This window comes from Orbicella franksi, chromosome 8 (assembly GCF_964199315.1).
Source record: "Orbicella franksi chromosome 8, jaOrbFran1.1, whole genome shotgun sequence".
NCBI classification, from domain to species: Eukaryota; Metazoa; Cnidaria; class Anthozoa; order Scleractinia; family Merulinidae; genus Orbicella; species Orbicella franksi.
In genome coordinates this window covers 24,602,363-24,620,739 of record NC_138152.1, presented here as the reverse complement: position 1 = coordinate 24,620,739, position 18,377 = coordinate 24,602,363, and the positions used below count along the sequence as shown (strand labels likewise).

Sequence of the window (18,377 nt, the reverse complement as noted above, 5' to 3'; positions counted from 1 at the left end):
AAATTTTCTAGGTACCTTATCGCGACCTATTTTTTTCCTCCTTTTAAGTGTTGTCATGTTTAACTTTTTAGCGGCAGTGGCATCAAGGACGTGGTAGATTTGGAGAAGTCTTCAAGAGCCATTCAAGTAAACTACAGAATGAAAGGAGCGATGTATTTTACGTAAAGACTTAGCTGGATAACACTGTGTATATATGTAACTTGAAATACCACGTATAAAGAAAGGATGAAAAATGCAATGTAGTGTAATTGACGGGTAACCAGACATTACTGAAAATGTCTCCATAGAGTCATGTAGGACTATTTATATGAAGACAAAATCCTGATTCTTAATTAGTTTGTTGCCTTGGCTTTTAAACAGCAGTGGATTTGAGCTTCTACTTCGTCTACCGTACGAAAAAAAAGACTAGATACATGTACAGTTCTGCACCGAAATACAATGAATGACTCACAAACATGTTCTCATTTGTGTACAGTACCCGAAGAAGGAGCCGGGATTTTTTATAAATGCTGTTGCATTTTGTTAGACTTAGCATTGCCTTAGTTGGAAACCGAATCGTAACATAACTGTATTCAGGTGTAAGTACGGACATAAGTTGTACAGTGTTATTTGCTATTTTCACTATGGCCGATTTTGTATTCTGTACGAGTAGTGTAAGTACCGTAATGTAAGTAATGTAACGTGTAGAGTATTCCAGGTAAGTATCTTAATGTACGTAATGTAAATATGGCATTGTAAGTAGTGTTCTTTGTGTGGCATTAATAAAATAAAATAAAAAAGGTCGAGCCTCCATTAACGGCCACCTCTGTACAACGGCCACTTTTTTGTCCCGGTGGACGGTTGGGCTCGATTACCAGCTGCTGTTCGGGAAAGAAGCTCGCGCTCCGGACTCGATAATGCGGCGGCAATCGCGCCTAGCGAACGGTGCGAACCCTCACTCTCATTTTAACCTCTCTACAGCGGCCATCTCTTCACAACGGCACCGTCGCTTAAGTGCGTCCCAACTGCCAAAATAACTTCTGGACAACGGTCAGTTATTCAACGTCTGACGAACGGTGTACTGATACAAGAACCCATTTTCAGTTCTGTAGAAGTTCACAAAACTTGCTGATAAATTCTGATTGTGATACGTAAAAAAAAACACAAACAAAGAAAGCAAAACAGGTATACTATAACCCACCTCTCCAAAACGCTCCGCAACCGCTCTACAACGGGCACTTTCCTCTGTCCAGAAGGTGGCCATTGTAGAGAGGTTCAAATTGTAGTAAGTTAATATGTAAATTCACTTTTCTCCCAAGTGAAAGTTATCATAAAGAGGACAAATGTCAATAGTACTTTTAAGTTGAGAATATTATATTTAGAGAGCTAAGGATTTTAGGTGGATATTATGTAGTGTGATTTAGTTTTGACCTGCTGCTTCGCCAGAGAAATTTGTTTTTTCTTGGATTAGCTTCTAGTGCGTAGAACGAACATCAGAAGGATCAGTGTATATTGATAAATTAGGTAAAATAAATAGAAATTTAGTGGCACATCCCACGGAGAAGCTCTTCGTCCAATGTTTCCGGATTGAAAAACCTTCGGAGCAAGGCGAAAACCAGCAACAAATTCAACCCACTTATGACGCCGGGTCCAGGCCACTTTGGTGGGAAGCGAGCGCTTTCTCCACTGCGCCATAGAGTGTTTTGCCATCCAGTTACGGTAATTTATGTTCCCTCAGTATTCAGGACCAAGAGAAGATCCAAGGGAAGGGAGTGAAGTCTCCATATACATGAAGGCCTTATACCCATGATAAAATTATTTTTAGACAGGGTTCCTAGTTCTTCCGAGTATTTTACTCGCGTGATGCGTGGACAGCCCAAGTGACCTGAGACGAAATGGCGGGAAATGTGGTTTTCTGCACTAGCTCCCTGCCGTCTTGTTTTGTTCGGCTGGTCTTCCGGTTTGCTTTGTGCTTGTTTGGCTGTTCATTCTTTAGCCGTTTATTCGGTTTTAGAGAGGTTATTAATAAGCAAATTAAACCACAACGGTAACGAGTACAACGGCCGTGTACGCGTATGTTATAACTCGGCTATGTTCTTTTCTTTGCCGTTCTTCACAAAACAACTACTTGAACGTGGAATGACCGCATTCAACGCATTCTAAAGAACGTGAAATTCGACGGCCAATTTTTGAAATTTGTTTTTGGAATTTCGACGCTGCCTTACATGCTCTGTTTGGGATATCGTTGACAGCGATAGACTAACTGAATGAATCTAAATCCTTGAAGATTCGTAGGATGAGTAAAAGTCGTTTTGTATTTTATTAAGAAATAAAATGATGATAATCGCGGGGACTAATCGAGGTTGTCCTTGGAGTTGTCGTTGTTGCTAAAACTCCCTTTTGCCGTGTGGGTGGACAGCGTCTATCCTCAATTTCAACCAGCTGTTTGCTCGGTAATGCTTAGTTTTAATGCTTAGTAGCTCGTTTCCTTTACACTCGATTGGCTGTTTTTTTTTCTGCCGCTCAAATTCGCAGGGTGCAACTAACGGGAAAAACAAGGGAACACAACCTGATACACAGTTTCCTCATTGAAGACGCAAGTTATTGATACAGAATTCGAGAATTGGGTCTAGACTAATAGAGTGTTTTCTCTGTCACTCAATAAAAAATAAAATCAAATATCATTCAGTGGATAACGTCAAGAAATTGTGATATCCTAGAAGATAAATAAAGAAGACAGTTCTCCAAGTTTAAGTTGTGCGTGGTGTCCCAAAGTTGAGATATTCATCGAAATGTTCTGCGCAAGCATGGAGCCACCATGTTGGTGTTCTGTGGGACACCGGAAATAGTGTTAACATCTGGAACTTACTTTGGCTATCTAGGACACTGATTAACTGCACTGAACAAACAAACATTTAAATAAGCACTTTTCCAAATACTTGAACGTCTTAAATGGCTAAAAATCACGAGATAAATACATATTTTTCAACAAACGCGATCGTAGCTTTATGTCACGCACCGCCATGACTTTGAAATTCAAAATGCGCTGGTTTCCAAACGAGCGACGCCATTGAGCTGGAAAGTTGTAAACAGATATAAAATTAGTTCCTCTTACGCCTAATGAGGTTAAACACTTTGGTGGCTCTTTAGTTTTGTATTTAAGAATTTGATGACGTCACGTGAAAGGCCAAAGGAGGAATATCCCACAATACCCATCGATCGTCCAACTTGAGAAAAATTTCGCCTGTGGTGGGTTGGAGTTAAAAGGATACTCCAGATATTTGACTCTGATGGTTAACTTCTTGGTAAGTAAATGAGCTGTTTTATCTCATTATATGAAGACTGTATTAACTGTAATCTGGTTGCTTTTTCTCAATTCTAATATTCACAGAAGAGATTTGAGTATAGGAATTGAGAAGCCGCCATGTGCATATAGCTTGCCGTTAGTTATTGATTTGATTCAAGCAAATTTAGTTTTAGCTCGGGCATATTTTATGAACCAGTGTCTGGTTATGTTTCTAATATCGCTCGCTGTGATAATTTGCTGGACAAAGTTTCTAAGTTTGTTCGAGAAGCTGTAAACCAGCGGGTAATTTTTGCAAATGGCAAATTTGAAAACCAGTGTACGTGTAACAAGTTATGTTTTCACAAATGTATTGTCCATAACCCCGTATCTACGCATTGCTTACTATTTAGCGACTCACGTTATAACATTTCCGTCGAAAATTTTAAAACTTTACCCATTAGTAATGAACATGTAAAAAAACCTTTGTTACTGCACTTGTCAATTATGTTATGCACCAGTCAAAAAAAAAAAAAAAACCGACCTCCCCCCCCCCCCCCTACCCCGGGATATAGGTGGGGAATGGTTTTCAACAGCGTGCAAAAAGCGACAAATGCCCCACTATGTGGAGAAATATTTGCAGGAAATAAGAGAAAATGCCCCACCCCCTGGGGCAATTGAAGATGTTCCTGATGATAAGAACTAAAGGAACATAACTATAACTAAAGGAACAGAACCACATGCACACATAGAAATAGAAAACCATGAAACTCTTTTTTCATGGTCAACATGGTTAACGGCATGGATTGCAGGCGTGTACGCCCTATGACAATGACATCGCACGACATGGTCATACTCCAGCTTGAACTATTTACCAAGCTAAATCATGCAGCCTTGCTTTACAGCATTCATGTACATTTTTGATATTGGATATCCATGTTGTGGTCAATTAACACCTGTCTAAGCAAGGTATCTACTGACCAGTATCACATGACCATATGGTGGGCTCAGGGTTAGAGCTCATTGAGATCACATGATTTTTTAAAGCTTACCACTGGCCAAGTAATGGTTTTGGATTGGATTGCGGGCTTATGTCAGGTTAACTTGTAATCAGAGCCAGGTTGTACTGGAGCTGGTTAACACTAACCCAGCATTAAAAGTTAACTGAAGTATAAATTTCTCTTGTATGGAATGTTTTTCACTGCTTTTGTTTTGTGTAGCTTTAGATTCAAACTCAAAACAGAAGGCTAAAGAAAACATGTTTGTACAGAAAACCTCGCCACAAAGTTACAAAACTCGCTTATCCTGGGTTAGCTTAATCAAACTTTGAACAGCCCGGCCCAGGAGCTCCACTATTAGGCGTGGCTAAATCTATACATTAGTGAAAAAGAAAAATCATGTAGTTCACTGATGTTTTTTTTTTTTTTTTACCAGCAGATGAAAGTGCTAGGGAAAGGAAACAAGACAAAGTCAAGAGCATGTCTCATCAGATGGTGGGACTGATGGAAAAAGTAAGTACAAGATTGACAAAGAGTTTAACTGTAAACTGCAATCAGGGACTACATTATTTTGTTAATCAATCTCTGCAGAAGTTTTACTTGTAGCTATGGTAAGCAGCTGCTTTATCGCTAATATGAAACATTTTTTCTGTTTTATGTGGAAAAAAGCTAAGATTATGTGGAGGATGTGGATGCATGTTAGCAAATTATGGGGATCTACATCACTGCATCCTGTCAGATGCCCTGGTTATTTTAACCATCAAATCAAATAAATCCAATGAATTGAAGTACAAAATACAGTATGACTCAGTTCAGTGTGCTTTTATTCATAAGTTCTGTATTTGGTATGTACATTGTAAACCATGTCTGCAGAACTGCAAGGAGTGTTACCATAATTTATAATATTTTTGTGAGTGTAACTTCCTGGTTTAAGTAATTATTAAACACTGTCTATTTATTAGTTGGTTGAGCAACTGTTATTTCATGGTCTACATAAAAAAAAAATGACATGGCTAACCATTATGTTATTTCATGGTGTGCATAAAACAAGAAATATGGTTAACCATGTTATTTTATGGTCTACATTTAAATATTAAGGACATATGGTTGCTCATTAATTCATCAATGGTCTACAGTGTACATCAAACAAAGGACATGGTTTGCCATGCTATTCCATGATGTACCATATGCACAGTTATTTGATGTTTCAACTGCAATAATACCCTCCAGAATGTGTCAGCGAATTCAAATTTATGTGTTACTGCTACCAATGTTTGACTATGGTCAACCCTGTTCTTTGAACATGGTCAACCATGATTGGCCGTCTTCCTTTTCACAATCAATTTGACCATGGTCGCCCATGCTCAGCCTTGTGCCATTTAACATTCATGGTTCACCATGGTAAAAGTGTGGCTTTCCATGATTGCTGTCAATGAACAACCATGTTCAAGCTTTGGTCCTGGTGCTGGGGTAGCATGTAAACTCTGAAGTTTAATTGCATTTTTGCAACAACACCATACTCAGCCCACATATGGCACCAGGTGGGAATTGCACCCACGCCACATTGGTGGAAGGCGAGTGCTCTCACCACTGTGCCATCCCTGCTCCCTGCAGGAGGCACAGTTTAAAGGCACAGTATAGGGCATACATGTACAGTAGGTCACATGGCAAGACTTTGCACTAATGTTACAATACACTTAATTTGCAGTTTAACCTTCTTCCCTGTTATTGATATCAAACAGAACACAGCAGCAGATCAAAGCCGTCACGTACCCGTGCCGTGGGCCATGGTAATAAAAACAATATTAATAATCATATATACATGTATGAAAACATGGGAAACAAAAGTGCATGATGTGCATGTAGTCCCCCTTGCAACAATTGTGGAGTCATTATGCAGTGCTTCTCCAAGTACTCGCCCTAATAGACACTACATGTAGAGATATTCTAGATGCACTGTATGTGAAATTTGTGAGAAGAATATGAAGTATTTTTCCAAATGGTACAGCCCTTGGTGTGGCCATCTTGCTTGCATAGACTACCTAAAGGAGCTCAGTCATGGTATTTTGAGTTATTTTGGTCAAATACAAAATTACCTTCAAATGGCCAGTAGGAAACCTGAAAATTACAGTTTAATAAGATAGAAAAACACCAAAGAGATAATGATAAACCATAAAGGAACAAGGATGGCTAAGGATGGAGAAGATTAACACGGATTACAAATGACAAATTTAAAAAATCGAGGCTAAACTTTTCAATAGACGCAAGCCCTGACTGAGCTCCTTTAATGTACACTGCTCATGAGAGTTAGTGAATTATTTCAAAATGATCATTTGCATGGAACAGTCTATGTACACTGTAGTGCATTAGCTTTAAACGGATGAGACATGAATTCCCCAGAGAAACCTTCTAAATCTGAAAATAATAGGCAATAACATTATCACAACCTGGCATTTCTAACTCTCCAGGATTACCAGAAGCAAGTTAGGCAAATAATTTTGTTGGGAAAAAAATTTTTTTAGTGTACATACTAAAATATAATAATTATGATGTCACTGTTCCTTCCACAGAAGAGGAAGTGTACATCATTGCAACTTGATAAAGGCTGTTTTCCATCGTGGAAACAATCTAGCAGTAATTGTCTGGTAGGTTCAATTTTTCTAATAATTAGATTCTTCTTGCATGCACGATTTTAAGTAAACAGCACATGTTTTTTGTCCCGTCCACACTACACTGGAAAATTTGTAAATGACCTTTTCTCTCTGAAAACGCATCAAATGTTATTTGCCTAAAGGCAACTTGTAATCATTCAGGGGCACCCAACGACCGTTTTCTCTCGAATGCTGTTAGACGCTGTTTTAGGCTATCTGGAGTACTTTTAAATCTCTGTAGGTTAATTTTAGGTTGCACTAAAAAAATGTTATCTGTTCGGATATTCTAGGGGAACTTGAGTATTCTCGAATTTATTAGGGCTTTTTTGTCCATTTCCCAAAAACCTTAGGTCTTATCGCCTTTCCGAAAATGATAGCTGACCTTTCTTCGGTACCCAAAACGACATTTTCAACAGTCCGAAAACAACAGACATTAAATTTCTCATATCACGAAAGTTCGAGATGCCAATTCTCTCAAGAAAATCAGAGGGGATTAAAGGCCTTCCGAACAGATAATTTACCGAAACCATCCGTTGGGTGCCCCTGATCATTTGTGGCAGAAATGATCAAATACACCCTTAAGTGGAGGATTAAATTTTCACCATCGTCATCTAGTCATCATTTTCTAAAAGCTCTCTTTTCAAATTTTTTTCTGTCTACATTCAAATGAGAAGATGTGTTTTCAAATTCTTCCAGTAGGTAGTGCATTTTGAAAAGCTCCATTTTTGGTTGACAGTTTCTCTGGATTAGTAGGCCTGAACATAGCAATAAAATTTTGAAATTTCTTTGGCATGGTGTGGGCAGGGCCTTGGAATATAATAGTACTTTTTAAGTGCAAAGAGTGCACAAATGCAGCAAGTGATCAGGCCAACAACAATCATGTGATCAGTATTTTGAAATAGCAGAATAACATCAACAGCCATTATACTCTAATCACCCTGAAACGATTATAAAATATTTTGTAACTAATCTTAATAAACACAAACACAGCATCAGGGGCATGGGCATCTCGTTTACTGATGCAGGATACAGCGAGCGTTTCATCATCATAAAGAAAATACAGCAGTGAATAAACAGAAAAATTAAAAAGCAAAGTTGAAAGAGATGCCTTCGAGTGGCTCTTGCATAACTTACAAATTCTTAAATAGCCTACTAGCCCCTCAGGGATTCACGCCTAAAATACTTCTACAGTTAACACGAACCATACATAGTGAACATACTCCAGTGTAATTAGCGAAACGTTACAAAATATATTTATACTGGAATCACCCTGAAACGATTATAAAATATTTTGTAACTAATCTTAATAAACACAAACACAGCATCAGGGGCGGGCATCTCGTTTATTGATGTCCGCTTTCGAAAATAAAGAAAGAGAACAAAGGAATCTAAGTGTGCAAACTTCTAGACACTGAAAGTAAAGATTCTAACCTATCGTAATATAGCCGTGGCTAGCCGTCCTTGGCTCGATCAGTCTTCTATCTGCCGTGACATAAAAAGTGTAGATTGCTGATGCCTGCTCCTTAGCGGCCCCTGTTCTTAAGCTATGTAGATTAAACAAGTGTATAAGATATCCTAGTTCCGCAAACGCATGCCAAGTCTAAAACTTTATTTGTAATACGAATTTTTTGAGAGCAAAATATGCTACATCTCCGAAGAAAATAAATTCATAAAATCAAAACTAAAAATCTCATATAATAAACATCTGTTTTGCTCTTACATATATAAATCTTGACAACTGCATCGCAAAAACTAACGTTACAGCCACGAAGGCTAGCTAACTCGTTGCCGCGGAGAAAAGCCGACTAGGCAGTCACGCAAATTGCAGCTAAGCGAAGATTAGCAGGATTAGCCTTGGCGCCCGCAAACCTATTATATATCCTCAAGATCATCTCGGGAGTAACAGCGCCCCCCTTTTTATGGAAACAGGTTTTGCAAGCTGAATTTTAGCCGCCTCGAGAACATTTCTATCACAAGTCAAATCACAAGTCGGAAAGCCATACCGATGGTGTGCCCAATTTATGCCATAACAGGCAGAACCAAGTGTGGAGTAGAGGGAACTTTGCTGCAGCAAAATACTCCAAATAAGGAGCAAAAGAGGTCAGCAAAAGACGTCTCATCAGACGGCAAACAAGCGACTTCCTCAAAGCGCGAAGACCATTCTCTAAATGTTTGAGAGTCACTTGAGTAACGCTCTGTTGTTGAAGGGGCCTTTGCTTTACAGGCACGCAAGGTAAGACCTTCCGCTGACTTGCGAAGTCGTCTGGATCTCTTGAGTGGGCAACCTTTGAAGTAAACACACATCCACTTTGTAGACTTGAAAGATAACAAAAGAAATGTGAGAACAATTAGAAAAAAAAAATGCAACAACACGCAGATCAGAACATAAGGAAGGCCCAGAGGCCTAAATCTTGCATTCAGCACGCTATATACTGGCAGTCCTGCACAAAAATGGCATGGCTCAACGGCCTAAAACAGTATAATCACCTAAGATCAACACGTGATAAACGGGCAGTCCCGCACAAAAATGACATGGCTCAAAGGTCTAAAACAGTGTAATCACCTAAGATTAGCACATGATAAACGGGCAGTCCCGCACAAAGATGACATGGCCTAATGGCCTAAAACAGTGCAATCACCTAAGATCAACACATGATAAACGGGCAGTCCCGCACAAAGATGACATGGCCCAACGGCCTGAAACAGTGCAATCACCTAAGATCAACACATGATAAACAGGCAGTCCCGCACAAAGGTGACATGACCCAACGGCCTAAAACAGCGTAATCGTGACCGCGCGGCATGACTTCTCCATAGACAGGTTCTACTGGACACTGGACTGTACAGCGCCGACAAGCAACTAAAATTCTCCGAGTCAAAAGGGAACTGTTATTTGCCCCATGGAGATAAACATCTTTACCGTTCTCAACAAAGAGAAAATCAATAACAAAAGATCTGAAACTCCACCTACGATCCACCAAAAACGCCAAAAGGGAGCTGAAAGGCCAATAAAGAGTAACCAGTTCTATTGACAAAAACATATGTGGCGGATGACATTTTTAACTAACGAAACAGCTTTCTCCTACCCAACTAAATGCTAGAGAATCTTCGAAAAGAAACTGGGAAAAACTTGAATTTTTTTTTTTAACTGGGAAAGTAATCAATTGAACAGGGACCCCGATAAGAGGTTACTTCATGAAAATAGCTATCTTTAACTGACCAGTCATCAATCGACGATCTTGCATAAGTAATCAGCTTTCGCGTTAAATGAACGAGGTATCAACTCAGCCTCGATTTTGATATTACTTTCTTTGGCGGTATCAAATATATCACCGGCGAGTTGAAGCGAACACAGTTTCATACTACCAGAATCGACGATCAAAGGTACAGATTGGTTGTCAGTAAACCACTTAACAGAGCACCCTGAAAGAAGATGTGCAAACTTTTCAAAGCAAAACAAACACAGGGGAGTTCTCTCCACGTGGTACTCGATCTGGTATTCGTCTACATAGAATCTCAGTTTTTGTGCGAAAACAGGCAATGTTGCCAATGGCAATAAAAGCAGCCAATCCGATAGCGCTAACATCCGAGCATACAATACAAGATAGTCTGCGAACAACGTCTGCAAAACACTGGAATTGAGATACGAAACATTATTCTTCCAGAACTCCAACTGTATGGAAACTGACAACGAGTTAACAACAGCAGGAGCACACGCGCACTCGACCACTGAACCTGTGGCCAGAAGATCAGAAATAGCCTGATCGAAAAATCACTATACTGGACTGGATGGCTGAGCCATTATTAGAAAACTGAGCTGAGGGTGGACTGTAAATAAAGAGAATCTAATACCCATCAAAAATAGTATCGCGAATAAAGCAAGAAGCACCTATATGATTTTAAAAATCTACATTAACCATAAGGATGCCTTTAACTTAAATATAATACGTTCTGTCCTGATAATCAGTCTTTTATTCATTCGTAAAGTCATCAGGGCTGGTACAATTGTTAACCCTCGGACTAACAGCCCCATCGTGGCACAAGGGGGATGAAAACCCCCCCTTGGGTTTTCGTTCCATTAAGGTACAGGAAGCCCTGAGCTTGCTCTATAAAATAATGACATATTTTTTGGCTGTGACGTCGCATGACGTCATTTGACCCACCATCTTGGATATTACTATTTTCTTAAAAAGTCAAAAAATAATCTAGAATGCTTATGAAGCCAGAATGCTTATGAAATGTACAATTTAGTGAAATTCAGCAAAATGATGAACAAAGCTGGAAAAGAAAAATACAGAAATACGTCGAAAAAGTTGATTTTTGTCCAAACCTACACGAAGTTTGCGGTTGCCATGACAAAGTCAAAAGTAATGGACACAACTGACATAACCAAAATTTACGCGAACGATGAATGAACAGCTACGGAAATTTTTCAGCCCCTTAGAGTAAATTGTCTTTTCAAGACTTCCAAAAAACCTTGAATCACATGGTTCAACAAAATTATCAATAAGTTCAACTGGGTTAAAGTCTCCCAATCATTTGATTAAACTGAAAAAATATATATATACTCATATTATCCCATTCTCTTCAATGCAGCTTGGTATTTGCCATAAGTATGTATTTTTACTGCTTGGAGGGGCTGCAGCGGCTCCTCTAAAACGGCTTGGGCAGGAAGATGGATTTGCTCAGTGGCTTCTTTGGCCGCATCTGAAACTCTTGTCTGCTAGTTGAGGCTGACGTCCACGAAAGGACTGCATGCGAAAAAAAAACAGAAAGGCTGATTAGAAGAAAAATAATTGACAATGGACAGGCCATGAGTGGATGGAGCTTCACTGGATGTAGAGCGGGTAGCTGTAGAGTTGGCCAGCTAGACGCATTTTTCCGCTTTTTCTCCCGGATCTTAGCTAGCGTTCGTATTTCGGCTGATCAGAGCTTTTTCTCTTCCTCTGAATCTTCGGCGAGTTCGTCGATTCGTACTTGCACTGCTGCCCAAACAGCGGGGTTCTTGTCCGCGGAACGAAATAACTTGGCTTCTGAAAGGTTTCCTTTTGAGATGGTCTTGCTGGTCCCGTCTGTTGCATCCAGCAGAGAGTTGGTGAAGTCGTACTGTACTTTAGAGGTAAAAGAACTCGAAGCCTTGGATACCGTTTTTAGCCTCTACAGTTGAGACTGAGTGGCGGCTTGTTTCTCGTCGAGATCGCGTTTGAATGCAGCGAACTTCTGATCAAAGTTAACGTCCAAAAGACGAAGAAACAATGTTCGTGAAGCAGTCTCATGAAAAGGATCTCCCTCAGTGAAGGATTGCGCGATCGAAGCGGGAACGCTCGCTCTTTCAGTATCCGACGACATAACAGCAAAAGCAAAGTTGAAAGAGATGCCTTCGAGTGGCTCTTGCATAACTTACAAATTCTTAAATAGCCTACTAGCCCCTTAGGGATTCACACCTAAAATACTTCTACAGTTAACACGAACCATACATAGTGAACATACTCCAGTGTAATTAGCGAAACGTTACAAAATATATTTATTCATTTTCAAGATTATGATGTCATAGAATGATTGATTGAAACTTTCTATAAACTTATACTTGACCAACACTGCAAATTTGCGGAAGAAAACGGAGAAGTAGATCTTTCTGACAGTAAAATGAATAATGGCTTACTTTAGCCATTTAGCAATAATGAAGAAAAATGGCCTTACATGTACATGTAGCTACATTAAAGAATAGTTGACAAACATTTGTCACATCAGTATATTTCCAGTAGATGAAGTACAACTCATGAAAGCTCTATATTCCAGACTTTAATATATTTTCCACACTTTGGAAAAACATCAATGGAGTGGCGTCCACCCTAGCCTCTTGTACAGAGTTTCTTTTGCCTTATCACACACCCCTCCCCAAGAATTTCTGCTGAAATGAATGGAAGATCCCTTTCCTTTAGTTTGTTAAGATGATTGCATGGATATTACTACATGTATAATGGAGATTAGCGCAACCTCATAGTGTAAGAAAATGCCAGTCATAACTGCAACAGTACCATTACCAGGGTAACCACTTAGAATTGATAACATGCAAGACTTAATCCTGTAATTTGCAAGAATGATCAAACTCTAATTTCACCATACATTATCAACACATTATGAAGCAAACAGGTGAAAAGAATAAAGAAAATCATCAGCTAAGTGATATTTCTGGATGTACCACTAAATTCTCAGAACAGACAGTAAAAGAACTGTATGGCTATCAGTAAGAAGATTTAACATTTTGAACTTGGGACTGAAAGAGTTAAAAAGTAGAACAAAGCATTCAGTGCAGTATAGATTCATGTGTCGTCATGATTTCCCTTATACAATTAACAATATGATTCAAAACGTGCAATATTGTAAAATCACAAGGATGTCATAATACATAGAAAACAGTTAGCGTAGACCGATGTAAAGCCACTGAGCATCAAAGTTGTTGTAAGAATCAAACTGGCTGCAAGAGTACTATTTATCAAGAGTACTATTTATTCAAGAAAGGCGTAAAGTCGCTGAAAAATAATATTTAAAAAACCTTATTAAAATTGATCAGTTAAAAAGCTATACATACATTGTATTAAATTGGCAGGAAATTGAAAAACTATGAATTGCCTCTCGCTTCAAAATTGGTACCTCCTTGAGGTGAAAATAAATTCAAACCACACCCATAGACAAATTGTAGTTCTCCCACGGAGGCCATATGTGTTTTGAGGCTTTTGTGTTTTAAGTTTTGCTTTCTCGTTACTATTTAGTTCGTCATTCTGTCATGCTCTTGAATGCACTTTTCTGAAAGAAATGAGCCAAAAAAAGCAAAATTCCTAGCACACAAAATTGAAGTTTTAAGCAATTCTAAAAAGTCTTGGTTGAAAACAAAGTACAATTAGTCGCTTTTTAACTGGGAAGAAAATAAGAGTAAGTATACGTTTTACTTTGACTGAGAATGTCTAAATTTTCAGTTTTTCTCCATACATTTAAAGTCCAACTTATTCACTGATGGATAGGTTGACCTCTTTGTGTTGCTTTGTACTACAGGCCTCAATTGGATTTACACAAAGACTAACTTTTTTAAGGAAAGTTATACTTCTCCTTGTTCTTTACACCAAGACGATTTTTAATTAGCCTTAATGTTTTACAAACATGCCTAAAGTCCGCTAGCCGTCAGTAGGAACTTTGCTTACTTTTGGCTGTCTTGTGCGTTACCTCGGTCGTTGAGCTACATTACCTTGGTCGTCTCGACTAACGCTATCCTCCATCACAACGTTTCCCTTTTAACAAAAGTTGATATTCTTTTGGGAGATTACATTTACTGTATTGATTATCGTTATTCTTTATTTTGATACAGGCTGCTGTAAGTGATGCTTAACACGTTTCTGCCTAAAGTCAGGACTGACTGGGAGACAGGACTTACACCCGGTTGAACCACGAAAGTCATTCATCGAAGATTTAGTTAGAGGTAGAATACAGAACTTAATAAGACGTTGCTTGAAGATTATTTTTAAAAAATCGAAGCTAGAAATTTCTGTTCTGTTCAAAAGGTCAATTAGTTTCATAAGTCAATCAGCATCTTTTTTACCATCTTGAGTCGTCTGGGAAGCGACAAATTTTCGAGCAGTATTTATAAAACGTAGACGGCAAGACTGATCCGTGCGGTAGTGAGAGAAGGGCGCAAAATGTTAAAGCAAGAAGATATGGACTAGTGCAAAGTAGAAGCTATAATTTTGTAACAAAGGTTTGCCAAGTTTCTACGAGCTTGAGTACTTGAGTAAGTGTTTGTTACAAAGTTATAGTTTGTACTTTGTACCAGTCCAACTTTTTGCTTTCATTTTTTTCGTCTTCTTTTTCACTGCGGTACGGATCATTATTGTCGTATAGGGCTAGAAATATCTTTTCTGCCATGATGACTTGTCTGAGAGTTCAAAATTTCACAAAACATTTATTTTCAAATCACTTTTGAATTTATCTGTGATATCAAGAAATTTCCAGGCCAGTGTTATGTCAATTTTTTTTACTGAAAGTTGTTTCCTTGTTAACATCGGTTTGACCGTGTTAAATTTTCCCGCGAAAAGACTTACGAGCGCTTCAAATACGCATGCGTCAATTTTTTAAAAAAAAAATATCTGAGTTCCTTCTCTCTTCATGCACTCCTTTCGAAAATTTTCAATTTTCCCGCCAAAAAACTTAGAAAAATACGGGCGCTCAAAATACGCATGCGCCGTTTTATATTTTAAATTTTTCCACTTAGCAGTCTACAAAATTGTCAACAATAAAATTTATTTCTCATGTGTTGTGTCTGCTCTACTTGATATTGTTTACATTGTAATTATTACTGGTCAGTTAAAATGATATATAAGAAGTCATTAAACAGTTTTATTATCAATAATAAAATATTTCAATAAACACAGACAATTGTGTAGCGTAAAAATCACTTTTGTTTGCCTCAAGTGCTCTCTAATTATAAGTTAATTAGTTAATGGAAATCGATTAAATTATAAAAAGGTGGCAAGGAAAAAATGTTCCCTTATATGCTAAGACTTTTGGCGGGAAAATTTGCAAAAATTTGCACAGCGTTTCCCCTGACAACATTCTGGACAAAAAATTCAGAATGGGTACCCTTATAATTTTCCCGCCAAAAATCATTTGAACATCACCTCGTGCAAAAAAATTAAAGTAAAACGCCCATTTGTTCCTTACTCGTGAAAATAAAATCCGAAAAAGATCTTTTAACCTCGTTGCTTTTTTTTAAATCAAATTTTGAACCAAGCAATTCTTTTCTGGAACATTTTGCTTTTTGAAATTCTTTTGCATGAGATACTGTCTCGGATAAAAACCTTTTTCAACGATTCTCGTTTGTACCACAGGAAAATTGAATAAAAAACTTTACCCGTCCTAAACAATCTCTAACTACAGTTATGAAGTTTTGGGAAGTACAGACAATTTCAATTGTTGTTTTAGCCACAATCGACATTGGTTTACGATCCTGAATAAAGAACTAAGAAATTTACCTGACGAAAACTATCTTTAACAACGGTTAATGAAGCTTTGGAGTAGTACAAACAATTTGAACTGTTGTTTTAGCCACAAGAGCTCAGAAATACATTTGCTCGTGATCTTGAAAAAAAAAATTTTAAGAAATTTACTTGGCGTAAACAGTGTGCAACAACAGTTATGAAGTTTTGGAGAAGTACAGACAATCTTGAATAAAATGTTTTTAAAAGACATTTATCCGTGCTAAATTTGTAGCAACAGTTATGAAGTTGTGGAGTAGTACAAACAATTTAAACTGTTGTCTTAGCCACAAGAGCTCGGACAAATACGACATTTATTTGTGATCTTACTCTTAGCTGATTTCAGGTTTGTTTGAATTTCGACTAGAGCCTCGGCAATTCATAAATCAGCTCAATGTAATTTAAAATCGCATTTGTTTTGATTCATATCAACGCTATGTCCTGTGGTACAACGATTTCCGGCAGTAAAAGATTTCATCCACTTAATTAAAATTATTTTTCAAAACCCAACTTATCATAAAACCCAAGTGCCTGGTCAAAGTAAGTAAAGCAAGTTTGATTCCACCCTTACAAAACTCAAACTTTTTATCAAAATTAATAAAGTGAAATAAAGGTTATACGGACCACAACAAACACAACGAAATGAAGGCGAAACAAAGCATAGCTATGAAAACGATTGAAATTAATAATGAAGATAATCAAGGCAATTGTGAAGCCAAATTAATCATTACAGGTTTTTATTTTCAATTTATCGTTTTGTTGGCATAGAATAACAAAGCCGGGAATACAAAAAAACAGTAAGACTTGATTTGCAAGCGAAATTGAAACGGAACTTTTTTAAAAAAACACAAAACCAGATCGAAATAATTTCTAAGTTCTTTATATTCGTTATATATAGCACAAGAAAGCAATAATAATTTAAAATTATGAAAATAATCAAGACAATTGTGAAGTCGAACAAATCATTACAGCTTTCAACGTTGTCGTTTTGTTGACAAAGAACAGATGGGGGAAAATAATCAAAACAAGCTTTCCGTAAGAATGTTGATTTGCAAACGAAATAAAACAGAAATTTTAAAAATTTCTAAATTTGGCTACATGTGTAGCACGATGAAAGTGTCGTAATTTAAGATCATGAAGATAAACTCGATAATTGTGAAGTAGTAATTTGAAGTATTATTCCTTATTTGTAAATAATTTTAATATTTTTTTTTGTTGTTGTTGTGTCCCCAATTAGTTGTGAAAACTAAATACATTGGCACATTAATAAAGCTTTTACTTACTTTTACTTATTTAGCCTTTTTGCCTTCGACCGGATTTGAAAAGCGAACGAGCGAGTTTCGTTTAATAATTTTTGACCTGTACAGTTAGAAAACTGAAAATCGTAACTAAATTTGGACATGAAACCAGACAATTATACAACTGACTTAATAATTGCAGGTTGTTTCTGCTTTCAAAAATCTTAAAATAATTAAAGTTATCGTCACAGACATTATTTCAGTTTGTGTGAAAACTTTGCTTTGTTTGTGCGATTTTGTGGTCGGTATAACTCGAAACTGAAAATACGGACGCAATCTAGACGAGCCAAGCATTCAGGGTTTTATAACAAGCACCCATCGTGTGATAAGAGAATACAGGTATCTATGAACAGCACGTGCGTTGTTAAACGAAGTTGTTTTTATCAATAAATGGTTAGAGCCCTGGAGTGTAAGTAGTTCGTATAGTGTCTGAATCGTCCAGTTAAGGGTAGTTCTTAAAATTAAAGACGACACAGGTTTCGAGGTCAAGTGACAATGGGTTCGTGGAATTGTTTGATACGTGTCGTCATCGTATTTGTCGACTGTTAAGTTCAACACTCACGTAATGTTTGTAAACAGTAATTAAATCGTACACGAGTAGTAAATTACAATGAAAACCCGCGTATAAGAACCTAGAATTTTCGAGGTCAGGTTGAACAGGTTTTTACATTTTAGGGCAGTTTTTCATAAGTCAGGCTGATTTAGGTTCCTAATAGGTTCTTATTTTTCAGCGGAACACCAATACATTTATTTTATTTTATTTCATAAGATATTTAGATTTTGAATTGTCTGTAATGCACTGTAGCATTATGGAAAACACTTCTACTGAGTATCCAAAAAAATGCATACACAATAACTTTTTGTCAGAAGTTTCCCATACAATCTAAATCCAGAATTTAGACCGTTAAAATTGGAATTTTCTTTTTTTGTTTTTTGTATAAGAACCTAGTTTTCTTTGCCAGGCTGAACAGGTTCATATATTTATGGCATTTAAATGTCAAATTTCTTAAATCACTAGGTTCTTATATGTGGCTTTTTACTGTATCAGTTCTGTTTTAAGTCAACTGAGTTCGTTCGTTGGTTTTGTTGAGCTCGAGAATAGTTCGTTTGTAACGTGACGGTGCTTGTTCTAATTATAAGTT

General features: G+C 37.5%; 1 protein-coding gene across 5 annotated transcripts in view; it reads left to right on the top strand.

The window, feature by feature from the left end:
- The window catches only part of LOC145495821 (protein argonaute-2-like), a 50,780-nt gene extending 35,566 nt beyond the window's left edge, over positions 1-15,214 (top strand). For 3 of the 5 annotated variants that reach the window (XM_081475404.1, XM_081475405.1, XM_081475401.1), the window contains 5 exons: positions 72-3,284; positions 4,697-4,773; positions 5,969-6,050; positions 6,831-6,905; positions 14,275-15,214. In XM_081475404.1, coding sequence (XP_081331530.1) covers positions 72-165 — 94 coding nt within the window. In that variant the 3' untranslated portion in view covers positions 166-3,284; positions 4,697-4,773; positions 5,969-6,050; positions 6,831-6,905; positions 14,275-15,214. The remainder of the gene's footprint in view (positions 1-71; positions 3,285-4,696; positions 4,774-5,968; positions 6,051-6,830; positions 6,906-14,274) is intronic. The other 2 variants (XM_081475402.1, XM_081475403.1) reach the window with 2 other exon arrangements.
- The last annotated feature ends 3,163 nt before the right edge of the window (positions 15,215-18,377 follow it).